The sequence below is a fragment of the Glandiceps talaboti genome, chromosome 10, assembly GCF_964340395.1.
Source record: "Glandiceps talaboti chromosome 10, keGlaTala1.1, whole genome shotgun sequence".
Classification (NCBI taxonomy): Eukaryota; Metazoa; Hemichordata; class Enteropneusta; family Spengelidae; genus Glandiceps; species Glandiceps talaboti.
Genome location: NC_135558.1, coordinates 3075595 through 3097174, shown reverse-complemented (window position 1 = coordinate 3097174; position 21580 = coordinate 3075595). Strand labels below are relative to the sequence as shown.

At 36.1% G+C, this 21580-nt stretch overlaps 1 protein-coding gene across 4 annotated transcripts in view; it reads right to left on the bottom strand.

Annotated features, from left to right (window-relative positions):
* Positions 1-21580, bottom strand: part of LOC144440939 (dynamin-1-like) — a 49270-nt gene that overhangs the window by 15165 nt on the left and 12525 nt on the right. For 2 of the 4 annotated variants that reach the window (XM_078130412.1, XM_078130411.1), the window contains exons 3-15: positions 20398-20547; positions 19471-19674; positions 19009-19107; positions 18257-18417; positions 17419-17561; positions 16009-16212; positions 15139-15277; positions 14477-14563; positions 13575-13645; positions 11568-11631; positions 8541-8654; positions 7220-7329; positions 3884-4022 (exon numbers count right to left, since the gene is read on the bottom strand). In XM_078130412.1, coding sequence (XP_077986538.1) covers positions 3884-4022; positions 7220-7329; positions 8541-8654; positions 11568-11631; positions 13575-13645; positions 14477-14563; positions 15139-15277; positions 16009-16212; positions 17419-17561; positions 18257-18417; positions 19009-19107; positions 19471-19674; positions 20398-20547 — 1685 coding nt within the window. Of the gene's footprint in view, positions 1-3883; positions 4023-7219; positions 7330-8540; positions 8655-11317; positions 11394-11567; positions 11632-13574; positions 13646-14476; positions 14564-15138; positions 15278-16008; positions 16213-17418; positions 17562-18256; positions 18418-19008; positions 19108-19470; positions 19675-20397; positions 20548-21580 lie in introns of all 4 variants that reach the window. The other 2 variants (XM_078130410.1, XM_078130409.1) reach the window with 1 other exon arrangement.

Sequence of the window (21580 nt, the reverse complement as noted above, 5' to 3'; positions counted from 1 at the left end):
AAAGGCGCGAGCGACTGTCGACAGTCTAGCACTTACACTGAATGATGTCATCATAGGCAGTACTAGACTGAATGATGTCATCATAGGCAGTACTACACTGAGTGATGTCATCATAGGCAGTACTAGACTGAATGATGTCATCATAGTTGACAGGCAGTACTAGACTGAATGTCATCATAGGCAGTACTAGACTGAATGATGTCATCATAGACAGTACTAGACTGGATGATGTCGTCATAGTGGGCACGCAGTACTACTAGATTATGTACTATATGTAATGATAATATTCTACAAGCGTTGGTGTTGTCACTAAGATGAAAGTGATAACAATGCATAACCAGTGCTGTTTCCATGGATTATGACAACAAACAGAAACAGGCTATACACATGTGGATTTCCAAGTTACCATTGAACCTTCCTTGACACACTTTCCTTTAGTATTTGGTTTTCTGTTAGCGTAATAGTTCAATATCTTGAAAGTAAATTGATTTACAAATTTTCTTTTTAGAGCTATTGTTAGTACATAAAAAGACATACTGGTAGTGTTGAACATTGAACATACCAGACTCTGGATTTTTTTCTTTGGTGAGAGAATAAAATATTCTTTTTTAGAACCAAATTACAACTGAATATCAAAACAGAAATCAATGTAAATTTTAAGATCTTTCGCCCTGTTACTAGGATTCTGTCATCAAAATAAAATGTTTTATGGACTTTATATACTTAAAATCGTTGAACATAAATTGTGTTGAGTGAAATAGACTATTACCATAGTCCTGGGTAGGACATTCAACCAACCAACCACCATGAACTGCCAAACGATTTCATCTGAGATGAAGACTACAAGTGGAATGTCCAGTTATGATTCTTCTGGGTCTTATTGTTAATGTAATGAATATACTAGTATAGAGTCTTGGACTCTTTTTAACTTTGTGTTTTGATAACTGAAACTAGTGGATGCTGTAAATGTGCTTATGATCGATATTGACATGAGAGATGTTACAGAATCACGGAAACTTATTACCTTTACCAAAATACAAAATAAACAGACAATATCATATTGCTTGAAGTAATTGCAAAGGATGATGTACACAGCTGAAGCAAACTCAACATCTTTAGGACAAATGACATACAGCATATATGTAGATTAAGCAATGTAGATATCTCCAAAACAGACAACATACAGCATATGTGTAACATGGCATATTCCTAGGTTTGAATGACAGTGTACGTGTAGCATGACAGATTCCCACGTCTGAACGACAACATACAGCGTATGTGTAGCATGACAGATTCCCACATCTGAACGACAACATACAGTGTATGTGTAGCATGACAGATTCCCAGGTTTGAACGACAACATACAGTGTACGTGTAACATGACGGATTCCCTGGTTTGAACGACAACATACAGCGTATGTTTAGCATGACAGATTCCCAGGTTTGAACGACAACATACAGTGTACGTGTAACATGACGGATTCCCTGGTTTGAATGACAACATACAGTGTACGTGTAACATGACAGATTCTCAGGTTTGAACGACAACATACAGCGTATGTTTAGCATGACAGATTCTCAGGTTTGAACGACAACATACAGTGTACGTGTAACATGACGGATTCCCTGGTTTGAACGACAACATACAGTGTACGTGTAACATGACGGATTCCCTGGTTTGAACGACAACATACAGCGTATGTTTAGCATGACAGATTCTCAGGTTTGAACGACAACATACAGCGATGCTGCGTACGTGTAGTTTACACAATGTAGACATCTCCAAACAGAGAACATACAGCATATGTGTAGCCTGACAGATTCCCAGGTTTGAACAACAACATACAGTGTATGTGTAGCATGACAGATTCCCCAGGTTTGAACAACAGCATACAGTGTACGTGTAGCATGACAGATTCCCCAGGTTTGAACAACAGCATACAGTGTATGTGTAGCATGACAGATTCCCCAGGTTTAAACAACATCATACAGCATATAATAAATGTATGTATAGTTAACAGGAGGCAGTGACCGGTTCCACGGATTTGAACGACAGAAGAGCACCAAGAAATGAACAGATACTGAAATGTCATTGTTTTCTTTGTACTATACCTTAATTGTTGCAGACTACAAAGATTAAGACACATCAGAAGTTTGCCATGGCAACATGTCAGGTTGTCATGGAGGTATGTCAGAGGTTGTCATGGAAACATTCAGGTTGTCATGCACCAATCATGTAACAAAGAAAATTAGAATTACAGCAAAGACTGACAAAACATCACATAATTATAATACTTTTGATGTTGTATTCTGACATTATTTACCAACAGAATTAGTCAATTCACGTGATCACTGCTCTGTACAACTTTTAAGAAAATATGAAATATCCTCTGTGCTGGTTTTATAGAATCTTATAAAATTACCTTTCTGAAAGAAAAATGAAAATAGAATTCAGTGAAATCAATGACCACTTCTAGGAAAGTAATTTTGCTACAAGACTAACCATTTATTAAGTCATTTTATATCAAAATGGGACTCCAATTTTTTCTGCAACTAGCTGTAACTTATTTCAGTTTATCACAAAATGTTCCTTTCTTAATGCATCACAAACTGTAGTTCACAAGGAAACAATGGTTTCACATTGCTCAGGGTCTGAAATATTTTGCACATAATTATTTCCTCAGCATATTTTCACACATTATCCATGGAAATGCACATTCTGCAAGGCAGCATGCTGTTAGTACATTGACCTTTGACCTTTGTAATTTAGCAAATGATAATAAAGCAGTTACTCAATTATGAGAAATGAAGATATTAGTTTGTTCCTTTTATGGTGTGGTTGAAGGCACATTACGGTCAGTAATATTGATAGACTAGAGAATTAGACAACAGAATAATAATTATACCTAGTAAAATACTAAATATTGTTAGAGAACTGTCAATATTTACTATTATTGTTGTTGTTGTTCTAAGAAGAATCGCACAGTTTAGTTGGCAGCTAAAAATCAAGCTGGTCCTCAAAATTAGAACTGTATGGTGTCATACTAGACTATTGATGAATTGTCAGTAATTTTCACTGATCAGTAAGACAATACTACTACACCTAGTTAAACATTGTCAATTCTATCTTTATATCAGTATTATCACAGCCAACAATGTTACTTGGTACATCCATGTAGCTGTCCTAATGGATACTAGTCTAACGCTATCCTTAACTGAATCTCAAGATCTCTCCTTTAATACCGTGTTGGCATCAAAACTAGAATGGAACCCACTATGCTGTATATGTACATTCAGTTGGTTATCACATTTATTTGTTTTATTCAATTACCGTTGACAAACAGACACAGGAAGCATACCTGATCCCCGGAAATTTCACCCGGTTTTTCACTCATAGGACTGTAAAAGTTTCAAAATTTCACAAAAAAGATGAATTCTTAATTGCTTTCAATTTCCATATCAAAAAAAATTGGCAAGGTCTTTGAGCAAATGTATTATTATTTTTTCATGGCCACAAACCTTGTTATTATTGGGGTTCGTTTTTTTTAATACATTTTTTGTCTAAGTAAAGATGCTGAGGTCAAGCTTACAAATTTGAAACTGCGCAAGGACAGGACCAAAGTGACAATTTTACTTCAATTATTCAATGTATTAATAGATACAGAAACTCAGAACCAGCATACATTATAGCAGAATCGCTAAGTATAACACAAGTACCAGTATATATATCATATCAGAACTTCCACCAGCTGCCACTCCCATGTAAGGGTCAATTTTTGGCTTACTAATTTCCATAAAAATTGTGCAAACTGCTACATTTCCAGAATACATAGTATCCATACTGATGATGACATCATCCAGATAATAACAGTCTAACACTTACCCCTTCCTCACTCCTGCCTTCTTCATCTTGAGTTCTCTCTGGGTAGACACCAGCACGTAGGAATGATGCCTTCCAACTGTCAACTGTTTCTGACGTGTCTGCTGATAACTCTAACTGCTTGTAGTCTTTGTACACATTTCTATCCAACAAAGACAATACGATGGGTGGTGTAAAACACAGAGAAATCAAATACCAAGAAAAGACAATACGATGGGTGGTGTAAAACACAGAGAAATCAAATACCAAGAAAAGACAATACGGTGGGTGGTGTAAAACACAGAGAAATCAAATACCAAGAAAAGACAATACGATGGGTGGTGTAAAACACAGAGAAATCAAATACCAAGAAAAGACAATACGATGGGTGGTGTAAAACACAGAGAAATCAAATACCAAGAAAAGACAATACGATGGGTGGTGTAAAACACAGAGAAATCAAATACCAAGAAAAGACAATACGATGGGTGGTGTAAAACACAGAGAAATCAAATACCAAGAAAAGACAATACGATGGGTGGTGTAAAACACAGAGAAATCAAATACCAAGAAAAGACAATACGATGGGTGGTGTAAAACACAGAGAAATCAAATACCAAGAAAAGACAATATGGTGGGTGGTGTAAAACACAGAGAAATCAAATACCAAGAAAAGACAATACGATGGGTGGTGTAAAACACAGAGAAATCAAATACCAAGAAAAGACAATATGGTGGGTGGTGTAAAACACAGAGAAATCAAATACCAAGAAAAGACAATACGATGGGTGGTGTAAAACACAGAGAAATCAAATACCAAGAAAAGACAATACGATGGGTGGTGTAAAACACAGAGAAATCAAATACCAAGAAAAGACAATACGATGGGTGGTGTAAAACACGGAGAAATCAAATACCAAGAAAAGACAATACGATGGGTGGTGTAAAACACAGAGAAATCAAATACCAAGAAAAGACAATACGATGGGTGGTGTAAAACACAGAGAAATCAAATACCAAGAAAAGACAATACGATGGGTGGTGTAAAACACAGAGAAATCAAATACCAAGAAAAGACAATACGATGGGTGGTGTAAAACACAGAGAAATCAAATACCAAGAAAAGACAATACGATGGGTGGTGTAAAACACAGAGAAATCAAATACCAAGAAAAGACAATACGATGGGTGGTGTAAAACACAGAGAAATCAAATACCAAGAAAAGACAATACGATGGGTGGTGTAAAACACAGAGAAATCAAATACCAAGAAAAGACAATACGGTGGGTGGTGTAAAACACAGAGAAATCAAATACCAAGAAAAGACAATACGATGGGTGGTGTAAAACACAGAGAAATCAAATACCAAGAAAAGACAATACGATGGGTGGTGTAAAACACAGAGAAATCAAATACCAAGAAAAGACAATACGATGGGTGGTGTAAAACACAGAGAAATCAAATACCAAGAAAAGACAATACGATGGGTGGTGTAAAACACAGAGAAATCAAATACCAAGAAAAGACAATACGGTGGGTGGTGTAAAACACAGAGAAATCAAATACCAAGAAAAGACAATACGGTGGGTGGTGTAAAACACAGAGAAATCAAATACCAAGAAAAGACAATACGATGGGTGGTGTAAAACACAGAGAAATCAAATACCAAGAAAAGACAATACGGTGGGTGGTGTAAAACACAGAGAAATCAAATACCAAGAAAAGACAATACGATGGGTGGTGTAAAACACAGAGAAATCAAATACCAAGAAAAGACAATACGATGGGTGGTGTAAAACACAGAGAAATCAAATACCAAGAAAAGACAATACGGTGGGTGGTGTAAAACACAGAGAAATCAAATACCAAGAAAAGACAATACGATGGGTGGTGTAAAACACAGAGAAATCAAATACCAAGAAAAGACAATACGGTGGGTGGTGTAAAACACAGAGAAATCAAATACCAAGAAAAGACAATATGATGGGTGGTGTAAAACACAGAGAAATCAAATACCAAGAAAAGACAATACGATGGGTGGTGTAAAACACAGAGAAATCAAATACCAAGAAAAGACAATACGATGGGTGGTGTAAAACACAGAGAAATCAAATACCAAGAAAAGACAATACGATGGGTGGTGTAAAACACAGAGAAATCAAATACCAAGAAAAGACAATACGATGGGTGGTGTAAAACACAGAGAAATCAAATACCAAGAAAAGACAATACGATGGGTGGTGTAAAACACAGAGAAATCAAATACCAAGAAAAGACAATATGATGGGTGGTGTAAAACACAGAGAAATCAAATACCAAGAAAAGACAATATGATGGGTGGTGTAAAACACAGAGAAATCAAATACCAAGAAAAGACAATATGATGGGTGGTGTAAAACACAGAGAAATCAAATACCAAGAAAAGACAATACGATGGGTGGTGTAAAACACAGAGAAATCAAATACCAAGAAAAGACAATACGATGGGTGGTGTAAAACACAGAGAAATCAAATACCAAGAAAAGACAATATGATGGGTGGTGTAAAACACAGAGAAATCAAATACCAAGAAAAGACAATATGATGGGTGGTGTAAAACACAGAGAAATCAAATACCAAGAAAAGACAATACGATGGGTGGTGTAAAACACAGAGAAATCAAATACCAAGAAAAGAATATGTAAAGAAATTGATGTAGAAAATAAGACATAAGATATGTAAATGTTTACTATCTTGTAGTAAGACTGTTTTCTACTGACAACTCGAATGTTACATGACTAAGTATTATAGAAGAGTTTTTACACTACATAACATTTAAAAGGTAGGATTTTATGATTAGAAATAAACATCAACTTTAAACCATTTTATTCCCTATCTCCTTCTGTTCATGCCCCTCCCCTTCATGTACATTTGTATGTTCCCTTACTTTCCCCTAACATACTGTTTATACAGATACATACCCACACATACACCCCCCAGGCACACACTCCCGCCACAGACCTGACAAGACACACACACTCATAGTTAGACGACAGACAGACAGACACAGACAGACAGACACAGACAGACAGACAGACAGACAGACAGAGACAGACAGACAGACAGACAGACAGACAGACAGACAGACACACACACACACACACACACACACACAGACACACAACCTGCCAAGGTATGTAAGTGACACTGGATTGCTCATTAAAATCTACGACGACGACAACAAAGAAAGATACCTGTCTAAAATTGTATATATTCAGTTCCTTGCAATAGACATACTCAACATTAATAACACATGTTGTATGTTTTAACAATATCCAATAACAAATATTTGATCCTAAAATATTGACCATTGAGCTTACCTAAGATCTGGATTGAAGAGAGCAAATGTGTGTTTCTTAGACATGAAGCCTGATTCAATATCCCTGAGTTTCAGACCATCTAACAGCAGAAGATACTTTTTATCTTTTTCCTGTCAAATATTAATAGAAAAAATGTTGTTACCATGACAACACTTAACATCATCTTGCTGTTAGTCTATACTTCATTTATTCTGACAGTAATTTTTTATTTTTATCAAGTTCTGATTAATAATGTCACACACACATACTATGTTCATTCAGTATTGCTATCCTAGAGTGACTGAACTTCATAACAGGCAGTGGTATGACTCCAACCTAGTACTAGACTGAAAACTCACAAAAAGACAAATAAAATTACACATTTGAATACATTAATTCAAAATCTGAGGAGTCCCATCATGCATCACTTTAACAAGTCTAGGTATGTGGTACACTGTAAGATACGTCGCATTGTTCCACTCTCACTGTAGTCTGGTCCCCTGCCCCCTTTCTACCGCTGCTGGCGCTACACTCACGAAAGGAGTCAGGTATGGGCCACTTAATGCATGGCTGTGATTGGCCATTACTATCGAGTGTGCTAATTGGTCAAAAAGTTTATTGACAACAATATGGCGGCATTTAAAAAAGATCTGGACTTTGTCATTATCCTTGCTGTTGCGAATTTTCTTAAAAATTAAGCGAAGTCCGTCACTCCCACAAACTACACATGTTGCTGTGTTTATTTTCACTGGGGTTTTACTGACAGTGACAGCCATGTTGCTACGCCCTCACCACTTTACGCGTATACGAGCGTCTGTACTGTTGATTGGCTAGTGATGTCACGTGGTAGTCCGACATTTTTGTCAAGATCCTGACAAAAATGGTGGCCCATACCTGACTCCTTTCGTGAGTGTAGCGCCAGCAGCGGTAGAAGGGGGCAGGGGACCAGACTACTCTCACTGGTGAGAGGAGTTTACTGATGTGTGAGGGTGCCTTGTCACAGCATACCTTACAGACTAGGTATGTGGTCATTCATACAGAATAGGGAACTTGCAAACCCGCCATGTTGAATGTTGCATCATGGGAAATGTGATAATAAATACTAATCAAATAGTATTGTAAACAATAATGTTACATTGTTTTTAACCACAAATGATCAATTCATAGTTGCCCTGACCATTGTGGGAGGTTTATTTTATCAGTAGCTCCTGATTAGGTATTACAATAACCACAGATAATCCCATAATCCTTTGCATCTGAGCATGCTCAGTCTGGATTGCAAGTTCACTATTCTCAGTATGTCTTTGAAGACATACAGAGTAGAGAAATAAGAAATACCCACCTCTTCGTCCTTGAACCAGGCTAGACTTTCAGCAGTCAACACAAACCAGTAATCTTTAGATCCACCTTTCATAAAACTGATATTCTGAATTGTCAACCAGCCTTTCCTAATAACCTGCACCACACAAATAATCAAAATATTCTCAAATTATTGGTTTTGTCGGTAAAGAGATCTCTCAATGTTACTCACAGTTACCTATAAATACAATTAGTTAGTATTATGACACAGTTGATGTGTGTATTCTTTGTTATGATTGTTTTGGGTGAAAATATGGTGTTCTGTTTCAATGATTTGTTTCATTGATTCATCTGTTTCATACATAGGCACCTAAATAATACAAATTATATAAGTAAATAAACACAATTTCATGATGTATACAAAACTGTATGAATGTACATATTGATGAAAGTCAATCCGTTTAGGTTACTGTATCAACACAGGTGTGGATGAAAGTTAAAGCTTTCGTTTTCACTAAGTAAATATCACTTGTGTGTAGTGTCTCAAAAATTTAAATGTCTATCTTAAAGTATGAATATACAGGTATGTTTTTATGAAATACTTTGTTTTGAATAGCAATAATAATAGAACCCAATGAAGTGTAAGTATCAATGTGCATACCCAGGGTATTTGCAATCATGTTTGTAGTTCATTCTAGTGCACTTTTCTTTTGTCTGTGAAGGTAAGACACAGAGAAAACCACAATGAAGCACTCATGACTAGCACTCATGGTCAATAATACCTAAAGTATGCCATACAAGCATTCATCTATCATTGGCTTCTATCATAGTCTTATATATACATTCTTTCAAACCAAAGCTGTTATTTCTTCAGAAACAGTGTGAATAACGGCGCATTTTGACGGTACCATAAAAGAGGCTGTGGTTTGCAACGATGTATATACATGACTGTTCTCAGTTGATTACAAATCAAAGTATTCCATACAAGTAATCCCATTTTCTATATTTTGCAGCTTACAGGCTGGAATTTTGAATACATGTACTTTTTTTTAATTTGTTCATATTAATTATTAGTTGCAGATTAAGTACAGTTACAAAGCTAATGTGTCTTCAAAAATCAAGGCATATAAAGGACTTTTTTTTAAATACCACAGCATTGCAAAATTGAGAAATAAGAGAACTGAGATGAAACCTTTTAAACTACAAACCAATTGTGCCTAAACATGAGACAATAGTCTTTATACTTTATGGCATTAATTAATACAAACATGTTGTTATTAAAATTACCAGGACATACAGCTTAACAGACTTCCATCAACACGCACAGATATACTTGTATTCCTTATACCTTGTAACAATGTTTCCCATGATACATCAGTCTGCTGTGCATTATCTCAAAGAATGTTGCATTGTGGGAAGCTAGTGTGTATGTAGTTTCTATGGTATTAGGTTACCCATGATATACCAGTTTGTTTGCATTATCACATATAATGTTGCACTGTGGGAGCAAAGCAGTAGTCTTAGAATGATGTGGAGGATTCCCACAATGCAATACTGCTCATTTGATTTTTCATGAATAATATTGCATCATGGGAATATATGTTGTGTCTGGCAGCCAGGTTCTAACTCCTAAGAATGTGTGTTGGTAGACCATATGAAAAGAATTTTGCCAATGAACACAACAAAAAATGTGAACAATCTAGCATAGATTACTACCTACCAGCACACACACTAGATTTAGAACCCAATTTACTATTCTTTGTAGGCAAATGTCCAATTTCCTATTAGACAAACTGTGACAACTGAGGTTCTGTAGACAGCTTTGTGTACATTTCATGATATATAAAACACACTGTGATTACTTGGGTCTTGCAGACATAGCTTTGTGTACATGTCCTTATATCAGACAGAGTTTAATAACTGCTGTTCTCTGGACATTGTTTTATGTACAATTTGATAAATCTCAATCTAGTGGCAAGTGGTCAAACTGGACACCCTGACACATGGCTCAAATATCTGTACTTCCACATCTAATCAGACATGATATTATCTGTTCAATGAAGTTGAAGGAAGCCTTGAACAATCCTAGTTCATTATAACTAATTTAATTTGACATTACAATTTTAATACTGTCCCCCACCCCACCCCCCACCCCCACCATTGTCATTAGAATAATGAAGTACAACCCATAACACCAAAGTAAAGTGTTTTCTATATGTACCACAATCATTCATAGCATCCACATCAAGTGTAAAAGTATACTTTTTCATTTGCTAATTGGTAACATTAGAAAGGCCACATGCTGGGCTAGAATTAAACTGTTTTACATTTGATGTGAATGCTACGAGTGTAGTACTTGAGAAAGTGGATTACTTCAGTTTTACTCATTGTAGTTATAGTATGTCTGATACAGTGGCAATGGACATAAGCATACAACGAATAGTATGACTAAAGCAAGGGTATCATATACATAAGTCATGTTATCATTATACCTTTGTGCGGTCAACTAATACAATGATTTTCTAACCACCATGCAATCACCATTAGACAGCAAGCAAGCAACGCTAAGCTTCAGGTTTTTATTGGATATATTGCCCTAAGGTCTAGGACTAAATTGTCAAGGAGTCATCTCATGTATTTCATCTGATGATTCATTGCAGAAATGCCATCTTTCTAAATGGAATGACACCCCTGCTCATGAATGGATAGTTCTAGGCTACCAAAGTGATTCTAGCAGTAATGTTCAGATTGGTTGATACCATTGCAGCATGGTGGGTGCTGACAGCTGGAAATCAGACGGGCAAACAAGTCATGAAATACCTGATGTCCTATTCTCTGTTGTCGAGGTCCAACATTACGTTTATCACCTGAACTTCTCATTGCTTGGTGCTCAGCACTATACACAAAAATAACAAAATATGGGAAAATCAAATACGCCATGCTCTGTGTGTGTGTATGTATGTCTATGTGTGTATGTGCGCGCGCTCCATGCATGCATATAGGGGATGAATAAAAGTTGACAAGATGGAGGATGACAGGATAGTTGTCATGACGATGAACCCTAGTTTACCTGGTTCCCGAGAGATTGCGGCTTCTTCTTGACCAAGGCGGAACCTTCTGATTTGCTTTGTGCACTGTTGATGCATGGAACAAGATGGATTAGCATAGAACAGAAGATAAAGCACACACTGGACAAGACAATCTCTCATCGTGTTTTTTCAAGAGAATTGAGGAGATTGCCATGACACTTTACTATCAACAGAAAATGACTGATATTCTATCTTTGTTTGGACAGTAAAAACGTTTTTCATATGAAGTTTTGTTTTTGCCCTTTTCCTATTTTTCTTTGCTTTTAAAGGGACATGTCAGATTAGGATTAGAAATTAGGTGCAAAAAATCCAGATCTCTGGTAGTAAAAAAAATAGCTTCTCCTGAACAAAAGAATGACCCTATCTAATTCTTAAGATGCCACCGACAAGATAACACTAATGAGAGAACCTGGGATTGAATCACAGGCCTTTAACATTCTAAAAAGTTCGTACTCAGCATGCTGATGAGGACTTGTGCCTTTCAGCTTGTACTTGTACATGCAACTTCTCTCTTGACTACCCATTTCTTGTGCATGAAAATATCGTCAAAATTTGGATAAATTGTCAAAATATTGCATGTATAAAAAGTTAAAACGTTTAGCCTTTAGTTGAAAGATCTTACCTATGTGCACTTGTCTTTTGAAAATGAAATGTAAATGTCTGCATACATACATACATGCATAACCTAGACAGTCAGCCATTTTCTATTGACATGCAAAGTTGTTTTAGGCATCCTATCATTTACCAGCATTCAGACCATGTGATTAACATGTGACTAACACATGATTAACAGACTAGTCATAGAGTAATGCATTAACAAGAAATCAGGACAACTTTTGGTGAGAGAAAGACAAAATGAAGACATGAAAAGGGCAACATTAGTACTAAATATGATACTGCAGTGATTCATAGTGATAAAATATTACACTGAGTTTAAAAGAAGAATGGCTAAAAGTTTTGCATATGATGATGATGATGATATAGAGAAATGCATGGTTGTGTGTACTGGTGTAATACTATATATTGTACACTTGGTATGGTTAATAATGAATAGCTGTACAAGTCTTAATAGAATTTACCATGTACCATGCTTCTAATAGGGAACTTGCAATCCAGACTGAGCATGCTCAGACGCAAAGGACTAGGGATTATCTGAGGTTATCGTATTACCTGATCTGGAGCTACCAATAAAATAAACCTCACACAATGGTCAGGGGGACTATGAATTGATCATTTATGGTTACAAACAATATAGCAATATTGTTTATAATACTAACTGATTAGCATTTATTATCACATTTCCCATGATGCAACATTCAACATGGCGGGTTTGCAAGTTCCCTATTCCAGTGTGCTATAAGTGTATTCTTTAACTGAATTCTCCCAAAGTGGTGGTTAATTTTAGAGAAGAGAACATATCCTATAATAGAGTCTGGCAATGTTACTCAGTGATGAACAATGAACAGCATGCTAGATATCTTTCAACGACAATCTCTCAAGTTTTTTAATCCTGTAAAAATGCAGATTTTGAACATAAAATGTATAAAAATATGACTGAAACACAAAACATGAATCCTTATTCAAATGAATGATGTACCTACTCCTGTTAGTTAGCAATGTTAGGAAACTGAGTCACAATGTATTCATCACCAATGAGGTCACTGTTTATTCAAAAGATTAGACACCACTAGAGGGCACTGTTTATTCAAAAAGCCAACTGTTGTTTTAGCAGACCATCAACAAATCACATAAAGATGTACCAAACACTCATAATTTTAGCATCATATCAATGATTGCAAACTGTAACTCTTACTGGAATTTATCGTACATTGACCAAACTATACATTTCTTATACTTCAAAACTCAACAGAAAACTAACAGTATCGTTCCATTCATTTAAATTTGAGGTTACTGCTTGGACTAACAGTTGATAAATGTTGGTGGAATGCTTATACGAAATAAAGTGTCATCTGGTTATTTGTACTTACTTTGCAAATCCAATGAAATCTTCATGGTTAGTATTCATGTATGCTAACTGTATATCTACCAACATCATCACCTACAAATAAAGGTGGTTTCCATGTCAGTCAGTTATGATTTCAATCTACACTGCTTGTTATTTTATTTTTTTATTAAAAAAAAACTTGTACTGTTTTGGTGTTCTATATAACAACTTATCTCTATGTTGTCTGTTCTGGTGTTCTACATCACAACAACTTGTGTGTATGTCATCAGTTCTGTTGTTTTACATAACAGCTTGTGTCTATGTCATCAGTTCTGTTGCTCTACATAACAGCTTGTGTCTATGTCATCAGTTCTGTTGCTCTACATAACAGCTTGTGTCTATGTCATCAGTTCTGTTGCTCTACATAACAGCTTGTGTCTATGTCATCAGTACTGTTGCTTTACATAACAGCTTGTGTCTATGTCATCAGTTCTGTTGCTCTACATAACAGCTTGTGTCTATGTCATCAGTTCTGTTGCTTTACATAACAGCTTGTGTCTATGTCATCAGTTCTGTTGCTTTACATAACAGCTTGTGTCTATGTCATCAGTTCTGTTGCTTTACATAACAGCTTGTGTCTATGTCATCAGTACTGTTGCTCTACATAACAGCTTATGTCTATGTCATCAGTTCTGTTGCTCTACATAACAGCTTGCGTCTATGTCATCAGTTCTGTTGCTTTACATAACAGCTTGTGTCTATGTCATCAGTTCTGTTGCTTTACATAACAGCTTGTGTCTTGTCATCAGTTCTGCAGCCTGAACTCTGCCTTCAGCAGTTGTCTTTACCAAATAATTCTTTCTAAACTTAAAAAACTCAACAGGAAACTCTGCTTCAAGAGAATGAAGGTATGTAATGATAGAATATCATAGTTGCATTTTATACCTGATCTTTTGTCTTCTGTTCTCGTTCTCTGATGTGTGTTGTAACGATACGTTCTGTTTCTTCTCGTAATCTTGGGTACCGACTCATCTGAAGATACAGAGAGAAATTCGTTAACTCTAACAAAATTATTATTAACTCAAACATTACACTGAACATTTAGTATACAGTAAGAAAGACTGGGTAATTATCTTCTCACATTATGGTCAACACATTCAAGTTGTTCCGACTTTCATGCCAAAGTACTCTGTAAATTTCACTGTTTCAGAAACATGTCCGACGTAGATGGCCTAAAATTTCATTGAAACGTGTGCTATGAAGCAGTAACTACCCTCAACTGCCAACACACAGGCAATGTACTACAGCAGTGACAACAGAAGGAAGGTTTGTATCATTTCTAGGTTTGCTAGGAGAGGGGAAATGATGCTCTAGAAGGTTTTTTCTGTAGCCTGCTACCGCTGCTGGCAGTTTGATTAAAGTTGAATTATTCAGCCATGTAAAAAATATCCTAAAATACTACTGCCAGTCTAGCTCCCAGAACTCCCATCATGTATATCAATATTAGGTGTACAGTTTGCTAATGATGTGAGAGGTAAGGCTGATGAGGGCGCCCTAACAAAGTATATCTTACAGACTATCTATAAAAGTAAAAATACAATCCTTACCCTTTCACCACATTTCCTGACAACATGTGTTAACTCAGTTACTACCATATCAACACATTTCAATGCAGGTTCCTTCAATCTGGCTATCTGACGTTTTACAATGGTTTCAAATGCCATGTCTGGAGTAAACAATCCAACACTGTGGAAACAAACATCAATATTAATTAATGTTACAGCCATGTCTGGAGTAACTTCAAACGACTCAACTTGTGGAAACAAACATGCCCAATAATTATGTGATAACTATGTGAGTAAAGAATCTAACACTGTGGAAACAAACATACTTAGGTCATGCTTATTTTGCACTGAAGCCCGAATCATTCTTATCATTAATCAATAATATTCAACAGCTAGGTAAAGCATATGAAATGTATATATGTTCGTAACAAATAAAATCTGGCCCCAAAAAATTGTAAGTTTTCCTCCAAGCCCAAGGCCTCTGCTTATTACTATTTTTATTAGCATTGTTAATCTCCAGTAAGAGCATAAATTGTGGTAAATACATGCATGAAAGTTCTTATTTTTATTACACTGAGGCACACATAAACAGTATTTGTCATAATAATGCAAAAACTTCCACTACATGTGACCCACCTAACCACCATGTCTGTCCAGGGGTAGTACGAGACGCAGTACCACTTTTGACTGTCTACAACCCCCAGGGGAGAGATCACAGGGGGTAAATTAAGTCAAAGGTGGCACTTCGTCTCATACTCACCACATTTACACATCCTCTGCTCAAGCTTTACCCCGGGTGGAAAGACATGGTCAAATATGACTTTTCATGTAGTGTTCATTTTCATTACACAGACACAGGTTTAAAAGAAAGTGTTGATAGAGGGTGTCAATCTAAGCTTGATCAAATCTTACCGAACACCATGAATGTTCTTGATAGCATAACTAATTTCTCTTCTTAGTTCTTTCTCATCATATTCCATCTTGACTAATTCAAATGGAAATCGTTCATGGAATATACGATTTATCTTAGCGCCACCAGATAATTCTAATGTGTCAATTTCATCGCCAGCGCCCTCAATACGTTTCTCAAAGTCAACACCAAACTGCTGAATCATTCTGTGGAGATAGAAATTAGAATATGTAAGGAAACGACTAACAAACAACAAAGACAGAAGAAAATAATACTAAACGTATGACTGATCCACACATTCTCGCAAACCAGCGCTATTATTTCTTTGAAATAGGGACCGGCTCGTTAAGAACGGTACCGAAAACGGTCATGGTTTGCGACGATGTATGTTCATAACTTTATGTCAAAACTGTGAATTGGTAAATGTGGGGTTGGCAAGTCAAAAGATTTTCACGATTAGTTGTATCCCCTTTTACATTGTAATGTATCACTCCTTGGGTAGAAATACTTATTTCTTTATGATCAAACACTGAAGCACATATAAATAATGACACTCTCCTTACATACATAACAACTGTACAGTGCAGAATACCACACACAAATTTACAGGTATACACATTTGAAAAGAAAATACAGAATTTATGTTTCTGGTCATACAGTAAACTTTGGAACAGTAAATTAGAAACGAATACGTTGTTTCAATCTATCTACTACAGACCTTGATCACACAATGATTTAATTATTCAGTTTCTAGTCATTCTATCTTCATGTATTACAAACTGTAGCTTGCAAAGCAGCTGCATAGCGGCTCAATGACTAGTATGCATGCGTGTCCTACATACTATGCAATTTTTTGGGGGTGGTTTTACCCAAGGATGCATTGCTGCGCAGTGACTACACATGCGCATTCTATATGTTATGTGCATTCTCCATGTGGAGGGCACTATCTACAATATCATTATGAGGCAGCCCAGGCAGCCGGTCACAAATGAATCTACCCTGTGCGAGCTTATGGGCTTTGCCTAGTTATGATATATGATGTACGTAACTAAGTCATCTGTGGTACTTGAAATATCAGTCGAAATGTTCAATGTTGCAATTAAATACTTCACTCATTACATTTGACTAGGTGTAATGTAACAACACATTAACATGTACAATATATGTAACATACAGTTTTTTTTATCCAGTCAGAAAACACATGTGACATACAGGTCATATTACTCGTCTACGACTTGACTTGACAAGGCCCCTAATACCACTCAGAACAGAGATATTGAGGAATAGTAATATGTAAGTCTTTCTGAATTTTATTAAAAGTTTATATCTAGTTTAATTTTGGAAAACATTTCTTGTATTTGTATTTGTAATTTTAGTTGTTTACATCTATTCCATTTCTTGGTTAAACTTACTGTAACATTGCCTTGGTTTTCCGTGAGGGGTCATCAGGTCGTATATTTTTGTACTCTGCAACTTCTTTCTCCATGGACAATACTTGACCTTGAAGTTTACTGCGTAGTTGTGGTAATGTATCTCTAATGTGATTGGTAAGTTGCTATAACAACAATAAGTATATTTTCAGTATTAGTTCTGAACTCGGAGCATAAATAATTGACTGAGTATATTTCGACTAAATCCTTCGGTCTTCTTCACCTGTTATTACACATAGTTCAATGATGATGTAGACTTGTCATATAACTGCAGGAGGCTGTTGTAAAAACTTTGCATATCATCAGTATTTCTTTCCCCTTGTCATTTGAAAGTCTAGGTTATTGAATTGTATACTCTGTGCTCAAAACACTCCCACTTATTGGGTATACATATATGTGCAGCCCTTTGGGGTGGGGTTTTTCGCCCTTTGGTTTAAAATGGGTACTGTAATTTTAGAGATAAGGAGTCTAAAATGGGGTCCACTTTACACAATTTTCGATTTTGTTTGGTCTAAAATGGGGTCCTGGAAGAAACCACATAATAAATTCTTGACTAATTTGAAATTTCCAAGAATTTCCATTGGAATTTCCTCCAGCAAATTCGCTGGTTGACTTTTCATATTGGTGATTACATATTTTGGTCTACTATGGGGTCTACTAAAAATTTGAATGTCTAAGGTATTGGTTTTTGGTCAAAATGGGTCTAAAATGGGGTCTGGGGTTGATAGCATTGGCCACACACCCCTATCAGACCTGGCCGATGAGTGATGGTCACCACTTTGATTCCTGGCCAGCCCTGTCTGCATTAACTGGTACATACCTGATTCAATGCTTTCTGTAGATATGGAGTACCCAATCTGTCTGCAATGTGTCGATATGATGGATGACTGAGGAAAAATTTTCTTTCAGATGCCAGGGCGGCTTTAATGTCTTTTCTGCCTTCAATGTCCTTCTGACTTCTGTTGACAACACCAATATAACCTGAAATACAACATGAAACAAAAATATCAACGTCTTTCTTAATTCTGTAATGCAAAACATTAACACAGCCTAACATACAACATGATACATGTAGTATACACCTTGACCAATAGAGAAATGATGTTTTAATGCGATGCAGTGTGATCAAAATCATCTGAGTCTAAAAATTATGTAAATGGTAAAGTGTGTTTCACATATTGTATAATATCATCATCACCTTCATCAACAAATCATTGGCAATGCCGCCACCACTGCCATTTGCCTTTTGCCATCATCATCATCATCATCATCATCATCATCATCATCATCACCATCATCATCACCATAACCATGAGTACCCCCCCCCACCACCACCACCATAATCATCACCACCACCACCACCACCGCCACCACTACCTCCCCCACCACCATTAAATATCATCACACCACCACCATCCCCACCACTACCGCCACAATCGCCAGTCACCATCACCATCACCATCACCACCATCATCATCACAACCACCACCACAACCACAACCACCACCACCAGCCCCATCATCACCACCACCACCATCATCAAGAATCTCATCCTATTCAATCAACACCTACCTCGTCTTAGTGGCAATAATTTGTTTTCTAGAATGTCTCTTGCATCTGTGCCTTCATCCATCAAGTCTAGCTTGGTGATTACTCCAATTGTACGTAAACCTATGAATATACAAATCACCTTACTTAATTAGGTCATTAGGTCAATATACTTAATCAGGTCACTAGGTCATTATACTTCATTTGGTCACTAAGTAATGAATAACAAGTTTAATGCTAGAAGAATTATTATCTGGAATACTCTGAATATCATATCTTTAAGAGGTGACAATCTTCATGAGGTGGGATGTTTATTGTCATGCTAATTCCATTCAAATTCTACAGAAAATTAACCACCACCCCTATTTGTCAAAATTTCAGGCACTTTGTAGTCAATTTCTCTAAGTATTTTCAACAATTTGTTCACGAAAGATACACACAGGATACAATTATTTGATTACCATGACAACATAATGAAACACATACCTTGAGGATCAACCTCCTTGGCTAGTTTAAGTGCATCTGAGTTTGCCAAATCAGTGTTAGCTGGGGTGACTGCTAGAATCAGACAATTTGCTTTTACAATGAACTCATTCAACATACTACGGATCTGTTGTTCTATGTCATGTGGCTGGTCACCCACTGGTACTTTAGTCATACCAGGTAAATCTATTAGAGTTAAATTCAACACTGAAAAAAAGAAGATACAGTTCTGTCATTAAATTGGATATAGAAATTACATAATCAACTGCTTGTATACATAATGTTTTTGCTAAGGTAGGTAACATCTATTGGGGTTCCCATTGCCATTTTACCTGGGTTCTCAAACAAAATTACCATAGAATCTATGTTGAAACACTGCCATCCCTTTCTCCAGTTCTGTTCCTGGGGTTCCCTACCTTAACAAAAACATGACATATTATGTGAAAACCATTACATATCTACATGTATAAACCAGCGTAATAAAGTACACTGTACTAATATAGCATTTCTGTTCAAGTTTGGGATCCAGATTAAACAGAGAGTGAAATCTGGTAAAACCTGGGAAAACTTGCATTGCATACATACGTACATTTGGACAGAGATGAGACAACGCTATTCTACCAAAGCTGAAGATATGTTAAATAGCAATGAAAGGGTGAAAACAGTACAGAATGAGGAGGAAGGGAAAAGACAATGGAGAGGGGAGAAAAATATGAAACGGAAGAAAGGGAAAGGGAGAAAAAAAGGAAAAGGGGAAGGAATAAAGGGATGTAAGACAGTAATGAAAGAGAGAGCAATATGTTTGAAGCAAGGAATAGGAATATGTGGAAATAAGACTTACATGTAGCAAACTAGGAAATACAGAGATGATGGGGGGGGGGGGTTTAGATAAAATGTGGTCTTTGTATAAAAACTATAGAATATACATACCATGTGGTGAATATACCCTTAAGTTGATAGGTATTGGTGAAATGCCTTTATTTTTACCAGTCATTCTGTCAGTCTCAGCTTCAATCTCACCTCGTATTTCATCAAAATTTGTAAACCTCTTGTTCTTACAATGTAGAAATTCACCCCATTCTGAAAGAAAATAAGAACATTCATTATGATATCAATTCAAATATCACTTTTCATTTTTTTAAACTTTGTAACTGCATGGTATCAGGAAGAATTTGGAACACTTTCATTTACAAATGATACTAAATCAAAGTCAGTCAGAGAAGGTTTAATTAAACTGGTCATGGTTATTTGCCGCATATCATTGGGTGTATAATTTGTTTTAAATATTACATATGAAATACATACATACATACATATAGTACATAATATATATGTAAAGTCTGTGTGTGTGAGAGTGGATGTGTGTATGTACATGTGAATGCATGTATGTGTGCATGCACATGTATTGGGTGTATGCATGCATCATATGTGCTTGCACGTGTGTGTACTCATGTATGTGAGGGTATGCACATGTGTATATGCATGTGTATATACATATATGTGTATTTATTGCATGTGTGCGAGTGCATACATGTGTATTTGCATTTGCATATGCGTGCATGTGTGTGTGTATACGTCGACAGGTGTGTATGTGTCACTTTGTGAGAGATGATCTTGTTATTTAACATTGATATTATTAACATCATAATAATTTCTATCTTATGCAAGTACCAAAACCAAAATGATTTAGGAAGATTTTATTCTTCATTTATGATTTTCATAACAAAATCCTGACTATTTAGGTTGGAAAACAATTACACATTATTCCTATAGGCCACTAACTTTACATGTATATCATTGCAGCTCAGACTAGTATTTTAATATTACAATACAATCACTGAGTTGTATATATATTTGTCAGTCATGACGTCAATACTACATTTTATCCTTTTTAATATTTATACCTAATATTTCCAATCAATATCTTTAGGTTAATGTTCAGATTTCCATATTCAAGTAGTTATCATTGACAGACTCATTCAGAATGAAGAACATTGTATTGCAGTCGATCAATACATTTTATGTGAATGCAGACAGCAAATAAATGAAACTGTATTACATGTACATCCACACTGCAATAATCAGCAATATCCCTGTACAAGCAAACAAACGC